The sequence below is a fragment of the Camellia sinensis genome, chromosome 4 (genome assembly GCF_055761805.1).
Source record: "Camellia sinensis isolate YWXY chromosome 4, ASM5576180v1, whole genome shotgun sequence".
NCBI classification, from domain to species: Eukaryota; Viridiplantae; Streptophyta; class Magnoliopsida; order Ericales; family Theaceae; genus Camellia; species Camellia sinensis.
The window spans coordinates 9,060,713-9,081,710 of record NC_138964.1 but is presented as its reverse complement, the minus strand read 5'-3'; the positions used below and the strand labels follow the sequence as shown (position 1 = coordinate 9,081,710).

At 40.3% G+C, this 20,998-nt stretch overlaps 2 protein-coding genes across 2 annotated transcripts; one reads left to right on the top strand and one right to left on the bottom strand.

Moving 5' to 3' along the window:
* Positions 1 to 2,591: 2,591 nt before the first annotated feature.
* Positions 2,592 to 7,117, top strand: LOC114319176 (beta-galactosidase 15). Its single transcript, XM_028266177.2, has 17 exons — positions 2,592 to 2,959; positions 3,090 to 3,298; positions 3,409 to 3,475; positions 3,582 to 3,674; positions 3,761 to 3,904; positions 4,064 to 4,152; positions 4,245 to 4,350; positions 4,456 to 4,543; positions 4,626 to 4,744; positions 4,846 to 5,007; positions 5,119 to 5,312; positions 5,426 to 5,529; positions 5,643 to 5,752; positions 5,859 to 6,086; positions 6,171 to 6,385; positions 6,487 to 6,763; positions 6,858 to 7,117. The coding sequence occupies exons 1-17, from the start codon at positions 2,792 to 2,794 to the stop codon at positions 6,966 to 6,968; spliced, it is 2,484 nt and encodes an 827-aa protein (XP_028121978.2). The 5' UTR covers positions 2,592 to 2,791; the 3' UTR covers positions 6,969 to 7,117.
* A 9,699-nt stretch (positions 7,118 to 16,816) lies between these two features.
* Positions 16,817 to 18,228, bottom strand: LOC145823475 (uncharacterized). The gene is made up of 3 exons (XM_082922985.1): positions 17,900 to 18,228; positions 17,443 to 17,790; positions 16,817 to 16,866 (listed from the first exon to the last, which is right to left on the bottom strand). Exons 1-3 carry the CDS (start codon positions 18,135 to 18,137, stop codon positions 16,817 to 16,819), a joined length of 636 nt encoding a protein of 211 aa, XP_082779111.1. The 5' UTR covers positions 18,138 to 18,228.
* Positions 18,229 to 20,998: the final 2,770 nt, after the last annotated feature.

Genomic DNA, 20,998 nt, shown 5'->3' with positions numbered 1-20,998 from the left:
AACAGATTTTTTCATTGGGATCTTCCCCAATATATATATATATATATATAGAGAGAGAGAGAGAGAGAGAACAAGAGAAGACTCGACGGCAAAGAGCCTAGATTCTAGATCTAGAGGTGGAGGCGACGACGACTATGGAAGTGGAGGCGGCAGTGGTCGGCGAAGACAGTAGAGGTGGAGGCAAAGACATTGGTGGCGGTAAAGGTGGAAGGAATGGTGAAAGTGAAAGAAGATGTCGACAATGGAGGCGGCAATGGTCGACAGACTCTCTTTCATATATGCAAGCTTTCTTTCTTCCTCCACTGAAAGAGAGAGACACGTCCAATTTGTTAAAATATTTTATTGATTTTCTGCATTTAAACAAATTTAGAGAGAGAGAGAGAGAGAGAGAGAGAGAGAGAGATGAAGTATTGGAGTTAGGTGGTGTTCTTGGTTCTGTTATTGATCCAAGTAGAAGCACAAGATGGGTTCATCAAAACTAGTAGATTTTATTTTATTTTTTCATTTTTCATCTCCAGATCTGAGTATAAAAACATGAGGGCAAAAACAGAATAAACAAAAATATTCAGGACCTATAGGTAAAAGAGTCTCCATTAAAGACCTGTTGGGTAATAACCCTTGAAAATAGGACTGACCCGTAAAAATTCCAAAAAATAAATAGGTAAATTACACTGACCTCAAAAAATATTATAAATTACATAAATATGACACAATTATACTGAGTTTTTTTTTTTAAATTTACACGACAATTAATTATTTTTTGGTCATATGGATAAAAAATAATTTTGTCATATCTTTTATATTATTTATCTTTATATCTTTACACAAGTATTAGTTTTGAACCTTAAACTTATACAAAAATAATGAAACTTGTTATATTTTTTCAAATCTCATGAGAAATTAATGTAATTATGTAAAATAGGTCGGACTAATTATATTTGTTCAAAAAAAATATAGTTTATTTTTAAAATTATATTTACTATCCATTTAAAAAAACAAATATGTTCTAATCATCCATTACTAATGTTTGATTAATCTAATTTTCTTACAAATGATTTTCTCGATAGGCGCTACAAATTAAATGGTTTGAATTAGGGTCGGCCCTGAGATTTATGGGACCTTAGGCAAGACTTTGAAAGTGGGGCTCTCCTATATATATATATATTATTTATAAAAAAAATTACAGATAAAAATTACCAATAATTTTTTTATTATTTAGCGGTTACAAAAAGTTTCCTTACACATATAATCATTACAATTTATTTTCATACATTAAGATACGAAAAATCATTACAAAGACTCAAAAAAGATAAAATAGAGTTTTCTTGTTTTATAATTTAGCAATAATCGATACAAACAACATAATTCGTTGATATTTGATAACGAAATGATTATATTATTGTAATATAATATCTGATAACACAATCATAATCCACACAAATCACAATCAATTAATTATTTGATAACAAAACACAAATTATTGGAAAAAAATTGGGCGGAAAAACTAAGGCAAAATTATTCAATTAAATTATGATAAAGAGAGAGGCAAAAAATTAGGGCAAACAAAATTAGGGAAAACAAATTAGGGTTAAATTTGTTCAATTAAAATATGATAAAGAGAGGGAAAAATAATTAAAATAAAGTTATTTATTCTATTAAAATCTTGACATTAGCTCTATTTGGACTCATTATATCATATATATTAGTTTGGACTAATTATATAAATTTTTAATTAGGCCTAACAATGATGATATATATATAGACATATATTTTTAATTTGGTCCAACAGGTTTTTTTTAGGGGCCTTTTAGACTGGGTCTCAAACAATAAAAAAAAAAAGATTGAGTTTTGAACTTTTAATATAATAAAACTAATAAATTTAGGGCCTTATTTTGAGCTAAAATTTGGGAGCTCTAGGCCTAGGCCTTAGTGGCCTTAACCCGGGACCGACAGTGGTTTGAATTACCAAAATAGGTCGAGAGGAGCCACAATCTCTCAAACTTGAGCTTTGTTCATTTATGAATACATAAATTTAAAATAATTTCAATGTTATTATTTTTAGACTGAAACGTTATGTAATATATGTATTGATTATATCAAAATAATGAGCGGAAGAGTGAGAGTACTAGGATTGACTAAAACAACTAGAATCAGAATAGGTGAGAGAATATATTGGAGTAGGTTAGGTTATTTGAGTAGGAGAGAGATTTTAGGATTGGATAAAACTATATGAATCAAATTACATGTGAGAATATATTGGAGTGAGTTATTATTTCACTAAAACTGAGAGAGATTAGGATTGGATGAAAATAAAAATAAAGATTGAATCGGATTATATGGGAGAAAATATTGGAGTGTTTGTTTTTCTTTAGATAGGGGAGTGTTTGTTAGTATTAAATAAATAAATAAATAATATAAAAAATACATAGTTTGAGTTTGAGTAGTAGTGTGGTTGTATATCTGTTTTTTTTTTTTTTTCCTTCTTTGATCTTATTTACAAATATTGAAAAATAAAAATTAATTAGTATAAAAGACAAAATAATATAAAATAAACATAATTTTATCCAAAAGTATTCATTAAAGATAAAAAAGATTGCATGCGTGTGTTTTTCAATCAAAATTATGTAATTTATTTAGACAAAATAACTAGAATTTGGATAATTTTTAAACTCTTAAGTTTTATCCAAAACTAATGTGACCTCTCTATAAATAGATGCATATGCATAATTAAAATAATTACTACTTGTTACCGAAAAATATAATTGTTATTATTCACTGGAAAGTTTTGAATATGGGTTTTTCTGGGTTTTTCTTTGCTTTTCTTGTTCTTACTTTTAGTTCTTTGATTCTATCATCATATGCCATTGAGGTTTCTCATGATGGCAGAGCCATTACTATCGATGGCGAGCGTCGAATCTTAATTTCAGGTTCCATCCATTATCCACGAAGCACGGTTGAGGTATGATTATCTTTGCTAGATTTTAAATTTAACCAATTTGTTGAGTTTTGTATAGCTTGTTTACATGTTTAATAAAATTATAACGATACAGAGAAAACTAACTTGTTTATTGTTTGATAATAATCAAAAGATGTGGCCCGATTTGATTAAAAAAGCTAAGGAAGGTGGACTAAATACGGTTGAAACCTATGTTTTCTGGAATGTTCACGAGCCAATTCGACGTCAGTATGATTTCACTGACAATAATGATCTTATAAGGTTCATTAAGACCATTCAATCCGAAGGACTTTATGCTGTACTTCGGATTGGACCTTATGTTTGCGCAGAGTGGAACTATGGGTAAATTTCTTTTCATAATTTATTTAGTTTTTTTTTTTTTTTTTGCTATTATTATTATTGCTATTAAAATAACTGATTTTTTTTTTTAATTTAAAATTTAATATTTTTAGAGGATTTCCGGTGTGGTTGCACAATATGCCTGGCATTGAGCTTCGGACAGCCAATAGTGTGTTTATGGTACTCAAATCGATTCATCTGTTCATAAAAACATTTTTTAACTCTTAATTTGTATAATTTAAAATTTTTTAATTAATTTTTTATATCTATTTTTTTTGTTATATAGAATGAAATGCAGAATTTCACCACCTTGATAGTAGACATGGTTAAGAAAGAGGGGCTTTTTGCATCACAAGGAGGGCCTATTATTCTTGCTCAGGTGTGTATGACTAATTTTTTCTTCCTTTTTATTTATTTATTTTTTTCCCTTTCATATAGATATGATAATTTGTTTCAATAAAACAGATTGAGAATGAATATGGCAATGTAATTTCGTCGTATGGATATGCCGGAAAAGCATATAGGGACTGGTGTGCAAATATGGCCATCTCGCAAAACATTGGTGTTCCATGGATAATGTGCCAAGAGTCCGATGCTCCCGAGCCAATGGTACCTTCTTCTTTCTTTTTTTTTTTTTTAATTTTTTTAAATTTATATATATATTTATTTTTTGAAACAGAAATCTTACACAGTAAGATTATTTTGTTTTTTTTTTTTTTTGTTTATATTTAATGTATTTTATTTTATTTTGGGTGTACTGTTGAACAGATCAACACATGCAATGGCTGGTACTGTGATCAATTCACACCAAACAGGCCCAGTAGTCCTAAAATGTGGACTGAAAATTGGACAGGATGGTTAGTTTACTTCTTTGTTTAAATTTTATTTTCTGTTGGATTATTTATTTATTTTTAAATTTAAATTTAAATTTTATAATTTAATATTATAGGTTTAAGAATTGGGGTGGCCTAGATCCACATAGGACTGCAGAGGATCTTGCCTTTTCTGTTGCACGTTTCTTCCAAACAGGAGGCACATTCCAAAATTACTACATGGTTAGTACTTTTTTTTAAAAAAAAATTTAATTTTTTTTTTATTTTATTACCTATCCTTTTCTTTTTTTATTTGGTAAAAACAAACACTGATTTTGGGTCTTTTAGTATCACGGTGGTACCAATTTTGGTAGAACAGCAGGCGGTCCATACATCACAACATCGTATGATTATGATGCTCCCCTCGATGAATATGGTAAAATTACAGGCTTACTTTACATTAATCAATGTTTGAATATATTTGTTAATTATTTTTATTGATTTATAATTATTTCTAGGTGGTTTGAACCAACCAAAATATGGACATTTGAAGCAACTCCATAATGTGCTAAAATCAATGGAGAGGACTCTTACCCATGGAAATATTACAACCAATGATCTTGGCAATATGGTTTCCGTAGGTTTTATATTTGTTTATATTTTCAATTCATTTTAATTATATTTATGTATATATAATTAAAATTTTTAAATTTTTTACCTTGAATTTTGTTTTTGTAGGTGACAATTTATGCAACTAATGAAACATCAAGTTGCTTCTTTGGCAATGCAAATGACTCCAGTGATGCCACTGTCACCTTCCAAGGAAATGACTATAATGTCCCTGCATGGTCTGTCAGTATTCTTCCAGATTGCAAGAATGAAGTATATAACACTGCAAAGGTAAATATATATATATATATATATATTCAAAATTTTAATTAAAATATATCTAAACACAAAATTATATATGTCTTTAATTATTTTAATTCTTTATTTAAATGTTATTTACAGGTAAATACACAAACATCAGTGATGGTGAAGAAAACCAATGAAGCTGAAAACGAACCAAGTGCGCTTAACTGGTCCTGGAGGCCTGAAAATACCGATAAAACTATCATGCTCGGACAAGGCCATGTTTCAAAAACTCAGTTGTTGGATCAGAAATTTATCGATGATGCTAGTGACTATTTATGGTATATGACGAGGTAATTCTACTTAGTTTTGTTTTCCATTTTTCATATATTTTTGTTTTTATTGTTTTTTTTTTTTTTTTAATTTCATATACTAATTTGAGATTTTATTTGATTAATGTATATAGTGTCCATATCAAGAAGGATGATCCGATTCATAGTCATAATATAAGCATTAGAGTGAATGGCACTGGTCAGGTACTACATGCATACATCAATGGCGAATACATAGGTAAACTATTAAATTATTATTCTTATTTATTTATCCATTATTAGAATCATCCATTTTAGCGTTAACTAATTAACTAATTTTTATTTTTATTTTTTAAATTTAATTGCATGTAGGTTCTGAATGGGCAACCTATGGTATTTTTCACTATTTTTTTGAGAAAAATATAAAGTTGAAACAAGGGAAAAATCAAATAACGCTGCTCAGTGCTACAATTGGATTGCAGGTAATTAGAGAGAGATTATGACATGATCTAGAACAATATATATATATATATATATTTTAACAACATGATTTTCTTTCAATAACTAATATTTTTATTTTTTTAATAGAATTATGGGCCACAATTTGATGAGATAAATACTGGAATACCCGGTCCGGTTCAGTTGATTGGGAGGAATGGCGATGAGACAATCATCAAGGACTTGTCGTCGCATAAATGGAATTATAGGGTTGGGCTACATGGTCTCAACGATGAGTTGTTTAGCTTAGATTCACGGTTTGCTGCCAAATGGCAATCCGATAATTTGCCAACTAATCAGAGGATGATGTGGTACAAGGTAATTAATTAAAAAAAAAATCATTATAAACATTAATTTTTAAAAATTTAGAAGTAAATTAAATTTTTTTTTTTTCGGTATCAGACAACCTTCCAAGCTCCATTGGGAACCGACCCGGTCGTTGTGGATATGCAAGGCATGGGCAAAGGTATGGCTTGGGTTAACGGTCAAAGTATTGGTCGATACTGGCCAAGTTACTTAGCAAAAGAGGATGGTTGTAGCCTTGAGGCTTGTGATTATCGTGGTACATATGACAATAACAAATGTGTTACCAATTGTGGCCAACCTACACAAAGATGGTAAGAATCTAAATTTTTTTATATTTAGTTTCATTTGTTTTTGCACTTAATAATGATTTAGTAAAATGCTTATATTTTACTTATTTGATGATTTGTTGTAGGTACCATGTTCCGCGCTCATTTATTCCTAATGATATCAACACATTGGTGCTTTTTGAAGAATTTGGAGGCAACCCGGCGCAAGTGAATTTCCAAACTGTTGCACCTGGAACTGTTTGTGGAAATGCTTACGAGAAAAATAATATGGAGTTGTCATGCGAAGGGCGGCCTATTTCAGACATTCGATTCGCTAGTTTTGGTGATGTGAAAGGCATCTGTGGTTCCTTTAAAAAGGGCAGCTGCGAGGGTGGAAACAATCCGATTGACCTCTTGAAAACTGTAATTATAATTTTATTATTTTTATTTTTTGTAGTTGACACAACTTTTTTAATTATGGGTTGTAAAATTTTGTGTTTTTGTTTTAATTTTGCAGGCATGTCTTGGAAAAGTAAGCTGCTCGATTCAAGCCTCGGACGATGTTTTTGGGAAGTCAAACTGCACTAGTGGGACTACGAAGAGACTTGTCGTGGAGGCTGTTTGCTAGATTTTTTGAGTTTTCATTTATTTTAGAGTAAATAATGAGAGTTTTTATTTTAGGATATGGTAGATTGTTAGCTTAGGGGTTGTAGTGAGGATTTCTTAGTTGTGCAGCATTCATTTTGGGAACTGTTTTTGGAGTAAATAATAAAATAGAAATTTTCTTTTATCTTTTGTCTCAACTCTTCATCACAATATATTGTTCATCTGTTATTATATGATACTTTAAAATGGGCTAAGATCTTTGTATACTTCTTTCTTGTTCACCATTTGAAGCCCAACTCAGAAAATTAAACAAAATATATTCCAAAAAAAAAAATAAAATTCTTCTTGTTTGCTATGAAAACTCATGCCCTAAAATCGAAATTGCAATGTCATTTTAATTCAAAATTGATGATTCAAAATTTGTATGGTTCGGATCAAAAGCGACAAAAAAAAGGTGTTAGTCGAAGACTCTCCAACGGTTAAGCCAAAATGTCATAGTCCAAAAAATTTCTTACCTTTTTGGAGCAATTTGTTAGTTGTAAAACTTAATTGGTATAATAAGTCAAAATGTCATAATCCAAAGAATTTCTTGTCTTTTTGGAGCAATTTGTTAGTTGTAAAACTTAATTGGTATAATAAGTCAAAATGCCATAATCCAAAGAATTTCTTATCTTTTTGGAGCAATTTGTTAGCTGTAAAACTTAATTGGTGGCAAGTAGTTTATGGTGAGAAGTTGATTGTATAAAGAGGGAGATTTTAAGTATACTCTAAATGAAGTTGCTCATATAAATAGTGAGCTCTTAAATATACTATAAACTAATGGTAACTGGTGTGACATACTATATCATAACTTAAAATAGGATTCCAAAAAATAAGATGTGTTATGATTTTAGGTTTAATATTATCCGCATTGTACATAGAATTATATTTTTTATCATTAAATATGAATTTCTTTTTTCTTGATAATTTTGTAAGTTTGTAATATTACTGTAACTAAATCATTAACAAATGTAGATTTTAATTTGCACTTTAACCAATATATATATATATATATATATATATATAAAAGTATAACTGGTTGAATTTGCAAGTCCTAGACTACTTTTTAATTCAATAATCTTTATTCTTTTATTTTCGATGGTATTTTGAATCCAAAAGAAAAACAAACAAACAAAGTGATTCAGTTAAACAACTAAATAAACAAAACTAAAAAAAAAAAAAATACAGTTAAACATCAGTAAGTTCCATATAATTGAAAGCTATGTTTTGCTATGATAAAAAAAATATTCTGTTGCCTATCCCAATGTTAATGACCATTGAACATCATCCACATCAACTACAACTTCAATAACATCAAACGGATTTTGAGTTTTTGATGATCTCTATCAGATTCATCAGATTCAAACATCAAAACATCAGATTCATTAATCTATATATATATATATATATGTTGATTTCACATTGAGAACATCGGATCGGAGAGAAAAATGGTGAACATCAACGTCTGCAACATCGCAACATCAGCGTCTGCAACATCAACGCCATGATCAACATCTCTCTCTCTTCACCTCCTCTTCCGACGCCTCCCACGTCGTCGCCTCCTCCTCTAGGCAGTTTTTGGCGGATCTGAACAGGAAGAATTTTCCCGTCCGAGAAAAGCTCGTCGGCGGAAGAAGATTGTTGATCGTAACTGTAAGAGGGGCTAATTTGAGCCCACTAAATTATTTAGGCCCAATAGCCCAAGATTAGTGGGCCCGAATTTATCGCAAGTCCAAGAATCGGTGGGCCCAGATTTATCGCCATCAAACGGATTGAATCGCTGTAAGCCTCGAAAGGGTTCGGGACCACGAACCTAGAGACTTACTCGGGCCCGGACTCGAAAGGGTATTAAGCAAGCCTAGAGATCCGAGGCACTCGGACTCGAAAGGATTCGGACCCACGAATCTAGAGATCCGAAGTACTTGGCTTCGAACGGATTCAGACGCAATCTAGAAGTCGCTCCGTTAATGAGTCCCAGAACACTTGCGGGCTCGGAGCTTTCCGGGATCTACGCACCAGAACCATGGGCGTAATGGAGTTCGAACAAAGGACCCGATCCCGAGGACGGTGAGTGGAGATAAATTCACTCTTCGGTTAAACTAGCCTATACCCGGGTCGAGGTGGCACGACCCCGGGGGGTCCATGAGACTCGGCAATATTTTTGCGGCAGGACGTCCTCTGGGACTACCCCTGACCCTTTGGGATGATTGGGGATCATTGGTTAGGTGTGGCTAAGAAGAAGGGTTCGCCGAGGGAGCGATCTCCTCTTCGGGGTTTTCTCATCCTCGGAGAAGTCACCTCCTCGGAGAGGTCACCTCCTCGGACAAGGTGGTTAGAGAGAATATCCCCCATGTGCCTTGCACATGGGCTCCATCCTACATCATGAGGTGCCTATAAATAGCACCCACCCATAGCTTTACAAGGGATGGATTTTGGAGATTTTTAACTCTTGGGAAAGAACTAATTTCCCTTCTCCATTATCAACCTTGAGAGTGAAAGTGGGAGATCCATGGGAGAGCCTTGCCATTATTCTATTCTCTAGCCATTTTGCCTTCTTCTTCACCCAATCTCTTATCTCCATCATCTCCTTTGTTGTCGTGTTCCTAAGTTGAGATTATTGAAGAATCTAAGCCTCTCATCATATTCTAGAGAATTCGAAATTGTTCTTCAAGGATCTTCGAAGATCTTCGAATTTTCCAACTCCTTTCTTGAACCCTCTCCTACATTTTGGTGACTCTGCTGGGGAGGCGGATTGGTTAATGGTCTCAACGAGATCTGGAATCCACACAACTCCAACAAGAATGGCGGGAGAAGATGAAGTTCACCAACAAGGATCCTCTAATGGTGGTGATGACAGAACCATGACTCCAGATCAACCACTTTTACTTGAAGCCATTCAAGGACTTCAAAATACTCAGCAAGAGATTCTTACCACTCTTCAGAATCTCACTCACACCATGTTGGTGATGAGTTCTAACTTTGCACCGGCGCCAAACGGAAATCAAACTGGTGGTGGAGTTATTCCCGCCGGAGCGCAAAATCAAATCCAAGGAGAAGTAGGCCCCAATCAGCCTATGGCTCATGGCAACACGGCCACAGTAACACATGCTCAAACCATAGTAGGCGGCAGCAGTTTGCCCATGCCCGGGCTCCATGGCGTGCCGAGCCAAGATCCAATGGTGACTAGGGAAGTTTCTGGTGTAATGAATGGCGCTCCAACGACTGCTGGTGTCCAGGAAAACATAAGGAGCATGATGGCGCAAAAGGGAGCTATGCCCGTACCTAATCTTGTTACGCCACCAGTGAATGTTACCCAAGCACCAAGCGGGCCTCCTTTGGTGCCGACAACAAATCTGCAAGCACAACCCGGTATAGCGGCGCCGTGCGGTGGACTCTATGGGCCTCAATTCAATATCCCATCACCAACTGGCTTGTCTATAGGCGCTGATGGCCAGTATCGTCAAATGTCCTCACCAATGATGAATTCGCAGCACCAGAATGGCCAAGACGTCCCTAGCTCAGTCTTCGGGTACATAAGCCAAGTCCCGGGAATACCACCATCAAACTCTCTCCCTCAACAGTTTCTCACTCTCGCCGATGTGCAGGCCATGTTCGATCTCGAACGGGGCAAGAGGACCTTACCCTCTTTGCCTGATCCAGACGTCAAGCCGCCTTACCCCATTGAGATGCTGAGCTATCCATACCCTGAGGGGTATACAGTGCCGAAGTTCATCAAGTTCGACGGCAAACAAGGAAATGCCCGAGAACATGTTGTGCGATTCATCGAGACTCTAGGTATTCATGGTTCAAACCACGTCCTCCGACTGAGAGAATTCTCTAAGTCCCTCACCGACCGAGCATATAGTTGGTATGTTAATTTGGCCCCAAACTCTGTCCGAAGTTGGGAGGAAATGGTTAACAAATTCCACTCCAAGTTCTTTCAAGTGGCGGAGAAGGTGACCACACTTACATTGTGTAAAGAGAAGCAACAAGAAAGTGAAGACATCCTTGACTACGTCAAAAGGTTTCAGGACAAGGCCGTGGATTGTCATGAAGCTGTTGAGGAGAGTTATCTGGTTCAAATTTGTCTAGAAGGGGCATTGAGCAGGTACAAAATGTTTCTAGTTAACCACAAGCTACCCACCTTCTCGGCATTAATAGAAGCAGCTCGGAACATTAGCATTCCTCAGGCTCAGGAGTCCGGATTTAAAGCCAGTTACAAGACTAGTTTCAAATCATCTCGTGGACCTATCGTTGCTGCTGCCTCTGCCCCGGATACCCGAAATTCACAAGGAGGAGGTCATAGAGGCCAGAAAAGAAAGCAATATAATGGTGAAAAGGGGAATGTTTCTTATCCATGTGGAATCGAGGAAGTGAAAGCTCTAGTTAAGGAATGGGTGGCTGACGGAGAGCTAAAATTGCCTTATGTTGAAGAAATGCCATCAAAAAAGGACCGTGAGAGCCCTGAATTTTGTGTCTACCATCGTACATTGAAACATCCGACAGAGAAGTGTTGGACTCTCAGGAAAATCTTCAGAGATAAAGTCGAGGCAAACAAATTGAGGTTCAAAAAGCGAGGGACTCAAGACATCCGAGAACAACCGTATCCTCAACACCGAGACAAGGGCAAGAATGTTGCTATGATAGCTTATGAAGGCCCAATGATCGAGGCTATCGCTAATCTCGATGACGATGACTGTTATCTGGACGACATCCTTGAGCCAGAGGGTGAGCAAGTTTACTATGGAAGTGCTCTCGATCCAGAGGGCAGAACATTTATGACTCATGGCGAAGATCCCTTTGATCCAGAAGGAGGAGAAGAATACTATGGAAGAGGAGGACACCATGTTTATGTGGCATCTTATTTTGAGGAGACCGAGGAGATGGTTAACTACGAGCCTCCAAGAGTGGAAAAAGATCCGGATCACTATGCCAAAACCCTGCAAGACTGTGTAAAGTTCAAGCAGTTCTTTGACCAGCTTGGACTTTCCAGGGAGGCAAGAACGGAAATCACCAAGTCTATCATTAATATAGCCGAGGCACACCATGAGGAATGCATGTCGACTGAGGGGTCTATCCCGAGGAAGGCAAAAGAGCAATCTAGTGCCATTACTTTCTCCGAGGCTGATCGAAAGTATCCTTTTTCTCACAATCGCCCGCTTTATGTGACTGTTTTTATTAACGGGGTTGAGTTCAAAAGGGCCTTTCTAGATAGTGGAGCCTCTATCAACATTATGACTCGCGCTACTCTAGAAAAAGCCGGAATCTCTGAAGAACGCATTGTGAAGCAGCCGATAGTCATCACTGGCTTCGGTGGAGAAAGGAGAGTTACTATCGGATGCGTAACAGTTGATTTAGCCGTTGGAGAGATTCGCTCGGCCACCAAGTTCCATATTATCAATTCTGAGGCAAATTATCACATCATTCTAGGGAGGACCTGGATGCATAGATATGGGGCTGTACCATCAAGTTATCATCAGTGTGTTAAGGCTAAATGGGGAAAGAAGACGGTGACAATTCAGGCTACAGAAAGGCCGTTCGAGATCCATGAAGCTCATTATTCTGATGCCATCTACTTCACCGAGCTGGCTGTCGAAGAAGTTCCCACCACCTCTAAGCCTCGAGGGGTCAAAATTCCTCGTTGGGAGGATATCAAAGATGACAAGGAGCTGATGACAGAATCAAGTAAGCGGGCGATGTCTAGACCAGAAAGTCCGCCTATTCCTCGGAAGGTGATGAAAGTTCGAGAAGGAGGCAAGATGGTGTATTATTTATGAAGGTGCGGGGAGTCGGTTTCTTCAGTCACCGACTCCGAGTCAAAAGAAGAGCCTCCTGACAATGATATAGTAATAAAGCCTGAAGTGGCTCCAGAATGTATGCAAGATGGGCCGAAGCCTCAGCCTGAACAACTTATCGAAATAGATCTGAGTGATGGACAAGATGCACCGAGGCCGGTATTCGTAAGTTCGAGCCTTAGCCCAGAAAAGCGGGAACAGTTGTTAAAGTTGATAAGCCGATACTCAGATGTGTTTGCTTGGTCATATAAGGAAATGCCCGGACTAGATCCTGACCTAGTCTCCCACTATCTTGATGTGTTCCCAAACTCCAAGCCAATTAAGCAAGCTGCTCGAAAATATCATCCAGATCTCGAAGAGAAGATTAAGGAGGAGATTGAAAAACTTCAACAGGCTAGTTTCATCCGGCCAATACAGTACCCCACGTGGTTAGCAAACATCGTGCCAGTAAAGAAGAAGAATGGCCAAATCAGAGTATGTGTAGACTTTCGAGATTTGAACAAATCTTGCCCGAAGGATGAATTCCCTCTTCCTCACATCGACACCCTCGTGGATACTACCTCGGGACACCAGATGTTCTCATTCATGGATGGATTCAGTGGATACAATCAGATTAAGATGGCTGAAGAGGACGCAGAAAAGACTGCTTTTAGAACACCTCTCGGAAACTTCTTCTATACAGTCATGCCTTTCGGACTCAAGAATGCCGGTGCAACTTACCAAAGGGCTATGACTGCAATCTTTCATGACATGATCCATCATGAGATGGAAGATTATGTTGATGATCTAGTGGTGAAATCCAAGAAAGAAGAAGACCATCTCCGAGACCTTGAGAAGGTATTCAAGAGGTGCCAGAAATTCAAAATGAGGATGAATCCTCTCAAATGTGCTTTCGGGGTGACGGCCGGGAAGTTCCTCGGGTTTCTTGTACATAGGCATGGTATCGAGGCAGATGAAGACAAGGTCAAATCTATCAGAGCAATGCCTCCCCCGCATTCTCAGAAGGAGTTAAAGAAGTTCCTCGGGAAGGTGTCTTATATTCGGAGGTTTATCCTAGCACTGGCAGAGATCCCTGCGCCTTTCGGCTCTTTGTTAAAAGGAGATGCCAAGTTCGAGTGGAACCAAGAGCACCAAAAGGCCTTTGAGAGAATCAAGGCGGCCTTGACCTCGCCTCAGACCATGATAGCCCCGCAGCCCGGGGTGCCTCTAATGTTGTACCTAACTTCAACCCCCAAGTCCATAGGGGCATTATTGGTCCAAGATGTAGATGGAGTAGAACGCCCGGTGTATTACATCAGTCGGAAGATTCGAGGAGCAGAAGTCCGATATACTCCAGTAGAGAGACATTGTTTAGCTTTGGTATTCACTGCCCAAAAGCTCAGACATTACTTCCTAGCACATCAGATTCAGATTGTTACTAGAAGTGATCCAATCCGATACCTCCTCAGCAAGCCTGCTCTAACCGGGAAGGTGGCAAGATGGTTGTTAGCATTAGGTGAATTCGAGATCACATGTGTAGCCCCCAAGGCGATCAAAAGCCAAGCCTTAGCTGATCTCCTTGCCCAATTTCCAAGTGGTGATTATGAACCAATGAATGAAGAATTAAGAGGAGAGGTGCACGCAGCTATGGCTTCCGAGGAAAGCTTCTGGACATTGAGCTTTGACGGAGCAGCAGCCGGAGGGAAGGGAGGAACCGGGATAGTCCTTACAAGCAAAAGTGGGGAAAAGTTATATTTGTCTTATAAACTGGATTTCCATTGTTCGAATAACGAAGCCGAGTATGAGGCTCTTATTTTAGGCTTGATAGCAGCTGAGAAGCACAGTATCAAGAAGATTCGGATCCGGGGGGACTCAAAGCTGATAGTGAAGCAAGTTTCAGGACAGTTCGTCTTAAAGGAGCCTGCCTTGGCCACATATCGAACAACAGTCCAAAGGCTTCTTGACAAATTTCAGAAGGTCGAAATAGAGCATGTGCCTCGCTCCGACAACAAGTTTTCAGATGCCCTCGCAACATTAGGGGCAAGAGTTGACATTCCAGAGGAAGAGGCAACAATTGTTATCAAGAAGAGAACAGAACCTTCAATAATACCCGAAGACAAAGGCCTTCCGGAGGACTGGAGAGGAGAAGTCCTCGAGCAACTCAGAAGCAAAGTTGGAAAACTGACTATGGCCAAGCTTGCCCAATTCACAATTATTCAAGGTGAACTTTACTTCCGAGGAGGTACCGGATTCCTAGTCCGGTGTATTGGCCAACAAGAAGCAAGCTTCCGACTACAAAAGATCTATGAAAAGTCTTGCGGGGATGGGGATATCAGTCTGTATAGAAGAATCCAAAGACAAGGTTATTATTGGCCCGAGATGGAGAAGGACTCAAATCAATTACAGAGGGAATGCCCCAAGTGTCAGTCATACATCCGGGAGGATGAGAGTTGCTTTGAAATTGATACCCCTGACTGGAGGCAAGTCTACATTGACTATCTCAAAGAGGGAACACTACCTGAGAGCCCGAGGGACATTGCACACCTCAAGAGGAGAGCGAGGCGATACTTTCTTGATCAGGACAAGCTGTATAGAAGAAGTATTGAGGGCACTCCCCTGAGATGTCTCTCCAAGGAGGAGTCAGATCTAGTCCTCGGAAGAGCCCACGAGATTGAACATCAAGGAGGGGCTCGGCTGTTCGAGCAACTTATACACCTTGGGTATTACTGGCCGACCATGGAGTCAGATGCATCCCATCACGTGAAGAGGTGCCAGACTTGTCAGAAACACGGAAATTTGATCCATGCTCCAGCTGTAGACCTGCATAGTATCCGAACGCCATGGCCGTTCCATACCTGGGCTTTTGATCTGATAGGGCCCATCTCCACATCTTCTAAGGGGTACAAGTGGATTCTCGTAGCCACAGAATTGAGTACAAAGTGGGTCGAAGCAATTCCTCTGAAGAACGCTACGGGGCCTGCAGTTGCGAACTTCATCAAGGAGAATATCATTTGCCGATTTGGAGTACCAAACACCATCCTCTCGGATAACGGCACTCCCTTCATAAACAAATATGTGAAGAGCCTCCTAGAGACTTACCAAGTGAAGCATCACAAATCCACACCCTACTATCCAAAAGGGAACGGGCAAGCGGAAGCCACAAACAAGACACTGATAAGGATTCTGAGCAAGATGATGGATGAGTTTGGGGGGACTTGGTCCGAACAGTTGATAGTAGCCCTGTGGGCGTATCGCACTTCGAAGAGAAAGCCAACTCAAGCAGCTCCTTACTCCCTTGTGTATGGGTCCGAGGCAGTGTTACCTATAGAGTTGGAAACGCCATCTGCTTGAATGGCTCTCGCCTCGGGGATGGTATTGGAGCCTCGAACCACCAGATTGGAAGCATTAGAGGAAAAGCATGACAGAGCTGCAAAAGTCATGGAAAGGTATCATGAGTCCATCGCCCGAGCCTATAACCAGACTGTGATACCAAGGAAGTTTGAAGAAGGTGATCTAGTATGGAAGATTGTAGACCCAATCATGCGAGGACAACCTTTGCCCAAGTTTTCTCCAAAATGGGAAGGGCCCTACAAGGTGGTTCGGGCGAGCTCAAGCGGGTACTACAAACTTGTAAGGGTTGAAGACGGCTTCCGAACTGGCCCGCTCAATGCAAAGTTTATCAAGCATTACTACCCATAGTTGGACTCATCTGTGTTGAAATTCATTTTCACTTTCTTACTTTGTCTAAAAGTTGTATTTCCCTTACGTTATGAAGAAGCTGGTTTTCTCTATGGTGCATGTTTTATCCCATCACTTACAGTGAATCTATTATACTTTCGTCAAGGAAGTTGAAGAACTAATGAGAATATTTCAGCTTTTATATGTGCATATGATTGTTCTTTCCATTGTATCATTCGAAAAAAAATATTTTATCAAGTAGAATGAGAAAACAATGCGAAAATATCCAAACAACAAAATTTTTGTCATTTCATTGCATTGTCCTAGATAAAACATTTTTATCGAAAGGGGCAAGAAAGTAATGATAAAAAAAAAAAACTCAATCTTTCCTAAAGACACCCTCGAAGAAGCTACCCGTCATATCTACATCTGGAGGACAAACAGTAGAGTGTGCCTCTAAAGTCTTCAAGGCCCGAGCATAACCCGACTCAAGTTCACGAAGAGTTGCCTTTATCTCATCTATAGAGGTGCGATAAGAGGCAAGCACAGACATAAGTTCCAGCTGATGACTGGCGTTCGAAGCTATATCCAGGCGCTTCCGAAGCCATGATAAGTCCACTTGGTGACACTCCATGTCAGAGATCCCCTGATACGCCGTCTCGACTACTTTCCCATTAAGGTCACACAACCGTTGCCTGTCCAAGCTATATAAGATAGTGGCAAAAGACTCGAGAAGAGCAGTCTGAATGAGTGGACACTGGCAAGCAAATGAAGCAAAGGTCTCCGGGTAACTTGAATGCACAAGCTGTAGAACTGAAGCAAACTCAGGAGCTACCCAATAATGGAGAAATGATACTTTGCCAGAAGCTGAAGGAGGAATTGGGGCCGGAAAGCTGCTAGTCTCAGGAATCTCCCCAATGTCTATCGGGTTAGATGAACCACCCGGAGGGGTAACTTCCGGCAGAGGTCCCGAGCCTGAGAATGCCGAATGATAAGGGGAAAGACCAAAAGCATCACTATCAATGTGGAAATCACTAAGATTCAGATCCAAAACATTCGAAGGCACTGGCGATGAAGAACCTCTGGCAGTCGTCTCAAAGGCAGGTGTCCCCCCTTGAGAAGGAGAACCGTGAGGAGTTACAAAGAGAGTCGGAGTAGAGCCCGAGGCAGGTGAAGGCAGGACCCCGGTAGCAGCTAACACTGGAGCAGAGTCCGAGGCAGGTGAAGGCAGGACCCCGGTAGCAGCTAACACTGGAGCAGAGTCCGAGGCAGGTGAAGGCAGGACCCCGGTAGCAGCTAACACTGGAGCAGAGTCTGAGGTAGGTGAAGGCAAGACCCCGTTAGCAGCTAACACTGAAGAAAAGATAAGAAGGCCTTATTAGAGGTAGGGAACATGAAAGTCATTTAAGTAAAGATTTCTCACAGATATAAGTAAATGACAAACTTCAGAAAGAAAGATTACCAGAGGGAGAATCAATATGCAAAGCAGGGGCAACTGAAGGACTCCTAGCATCAACAAAGTCACTTGGTCGTGTAGAGACCACCTGATCGATCTCAATGTCTGATGAAGCCTGAACAGTAGCAGTCATCCCTGAAGAAGGAAGGAGGGCCGGAGGATGAGAATCACCATAAGTGCCAGAGCGAGTCTCAGAGATCTCTAGCACATCCACCTCCACACCATTCCCAGAGGCGCACCTCATCTCTACATCGCTTCTAGAAGCATGGCCCGCGACATCAATTTCTGTGGCATCAGTCCCTCCAGCAATCTCAACATCAGAACGGTGAGCCCCAATAAACTTGTCACCAAGGTAGTGCTCCTCCTCAGCTACGGTAGGGCGATGACGACGCGTGCGTGGAATAAGGTCACAAAAATGATCGGAGGACTCAGCCTCATCATCATCGTCATCTATAACTGCTATACGAGGGGTGCACATCTTCATAAGTCTTGCAGACAAAGGGAGGGTGTCGTCCAAGTCTGAGTCCGGCCTGGGGGAGGCAGCATGGCCAGGAGCCACGGTACCGAGAACGTCAACAACCGCAGGATCCTACACAACATGGGCAAATAAAAGTTTTCATTTTAGAAGGTATAGTCGCAAGAAGGAAAGTAGCTTCAAATCAAGAATTTCGGGTACCTCATGAAGCCTTTTGGAAAGGCGAGGAGCGGAAGGACTGGCATCAGAAGTCCTCTTGTGAGCCATCTTCTTAAGGCGGGTCGTCCGAGGACCAGAGGCCTTATTCAAAGGGACTGGCTCTGGAGAAGTAATTGCCAAGCTAGAAGCAGATGCCCGAGCAGAAGGGTCAGTTGGAGCAGATGAAGTGAAGAAACCCTCGTACATGTGGTCAGATTTTCGGCTCTCGGGTAGCCGAAGAGAAGAATCCTTCTTATAAATCGGTGGAGGCAAACATACGGTCGGTCTGCTCTGGACAAATGCAATAAACGCATCGATATTCTTCTGCCAATACCGCCTGAAAGAGGGGGTGAAACCCCCTACTCGGCTCAAGCCTGGCATCGTCAAAGAGCCGGATATGGGAAGCACAGTGTGTACAAGCCGGCGACTGAAGCGCCCGTAGCTCTCTGAAAATGATAATAAATGAGGTGCTGGCCCCGGGGCACATTGATCAAACCCGAATTGACATGCTACACGGTCAGGCCTATAAACGGCACTATCAACGCCTTCCTCAAGCCACACCGGTAATGAACTCGGACAGATCATAATCAGCATATCAACAAAGGGTGCAGGGATGTTCTTCGGCAAAGGAAAGGACACCGAGCGGGAGGAACCATGATAGATAAGCGGTGTGGCCACACCTACAGGTGGGCATACATACGGCTGTGCCACAAAGCGTCGGGGATCATCCACCAGAGTATTCAAGGATAAGGTGGAAATGGTACGTGACCAACGTGTAATCAACGGCTGGCAAGACTTCGCTTTCTCAAATGTCCGAGACCCATCAGTATCGAGCACGGGGATGCCATCTTTATCCACTATCTCCCGAAGAACCTCCGCCTCGAATACAGTCGGAGCAGGGGCAAATTTTGGGAACCTCTCGAAGAAGAAACATAGCAGGAACTGGCTGTGAATAAAGGAGACAGGCTCATATCGACCCACGGAGCGAACCATATCTCGATGTAGTAGATCCAGCCGATAGTAGAGATTCCCAAGAAATAGTGGAGCCAAAGGGATCCGATCTCCTCTGAAGAGCCTGACTGCCAAGGGGAAGACGAAAGGATTGAGGGAATCCGGAGGTGTGCTCGGAAGAATGAAGAATGAAAGGAAGCAAGCCAGAAATCCCAAGAAATAGAGCCTGGAGCCATACATCGGACCGGCCTCATACTCCCGAGAGTCAGGGTCAGCATCTCTGGCCAAGGGCTGAAGATCTTTGAAGAAGTGGCGGATCCATGCAGTATAGGAGGCACGGTCCGTCCTTACTCGACTAGTCCTCCTCGCTGAACCATCAAAAACGGAACTCCACCGACCACAAGTTTGAAGATTTAGTTTCAGAGATTGGATCAAAGAATCATCTTCGGGGGGTGTCTGCTCAGGGTCGAAGGCATCAGGGCCGGTCACTTCCAGACGCAGCAACATGAACACATCCTCAAGGGTGGGCCCCATCTCGTGCTGGCCAAGTATAAAGGTGTGTGTCTCGGTGCTCCACCGAAGAGCCATGGCTTCCAGGCTAGCATTGTTGCGACGGATGGATAGGGATCGAGATATTTTCACTGGGATCAATAGTCGGGCCTCTTGAAGCCGCTGACAGAAGCTCTTGTCCGAGAGGACATCATCGACCCACTCCCGCCAACCAAAAGGAGGGTTTAAGAAGGCCTTGAACTGAGGATAACAGTATGGAAAGTCCCCCCGCTCAATCCGAAAGCGTAGCACCGAGGAAGGAGAAATGAGGGCCTCATGTCCAGAGTCAGTGTCCTCAGTGAGACATAATGGAGCCACCTTCGGAGATAGAAGAGAAGTGGTGGAGGTAGCCGCCCGCCAGAAGGGGTCCTTCCGACCAAAATAAGGAGATTTCCTCCACTCAGATGCCGGAGGTACATCCCTCTCTTTCATGAGAGCCGGTTCCGATGACCCCGGGACAGCGGGTTTCTTTCGAGAAGACATATGGCTGAAATAACCAGTATCAATAGTAAAGAGCTGACCATATTAAAAATTCAGAATATTGTTACATGCAACATGATGGGTTTATTAACAAATTCAACTTCGGGCGTCATCAATAATTCATTTTCTCGGGTATTCTTCAAGTTCAGCAAATTTTAATACCAATGAGTGCATCATCGATATACGGATTTTCGGTTTCTATCATCGATAAGAGGTGCAATATCATAGGTCGTTTTGTGATGAAGTTCAATCGGGTCAATTTCACAAAGTCACTATGTTCCATATTAAAGGTCCAATTTATACGGGGCTCAAAAGTTGGACACAGTGAAGTTCAATAGCAAATTTCAGGCCCGAGATCCGAAGTATATCACATTGCTCATCAGTAGCAAGATTCAATGGATCGTTATGCAAATTACGAGAATGTCCTTTCTAAAGTCCATATTCATAAGCCC

Coding starts and splice junctions, on each gene's coding strand:
- LOC114319176 (XM_028266177.2), top strand. CDS start 2,792: ATGGGTTTTTCTGGGTTTTTCTTTGCTTTTCTTGTTCTTACTTTTAGT. Junction 5,313..5,425: donor TATTTATGGTATATGACGAG/GTAATTCTACTT, acceptor TAATGTATATAG/TGTCCATATCAAGAAGGATG. Junction 5,753..5,858: donor GTGCTACAATTGGATTGCAG/GTAATTAGAGAG, acceptor TTTTTTTAATAG/AATTATGGGCCACAATTTGA.
- LOC145823475 (XM_082922985.1), bottom strand. CDS start 18,137: ATGAGGTGCGCCTCTGGGAATGGTGTGGAGGTGGATGTGCTAGAGATC. Junction 17,791..17,899: donor GCATATTGATTCTCCCTCTG/GTAATCTTTCTT, acceptor TCTTTTCTTCAG/TGTTAGCTGCTAACGGGGTC. Junction 16,867..17,442: donor CATTGATAGTGATGCTTTTG/GTCTTTCCCCTT, acceptor TTTGTCCTCCAG/ATGTAGATATGACGGGTAGC.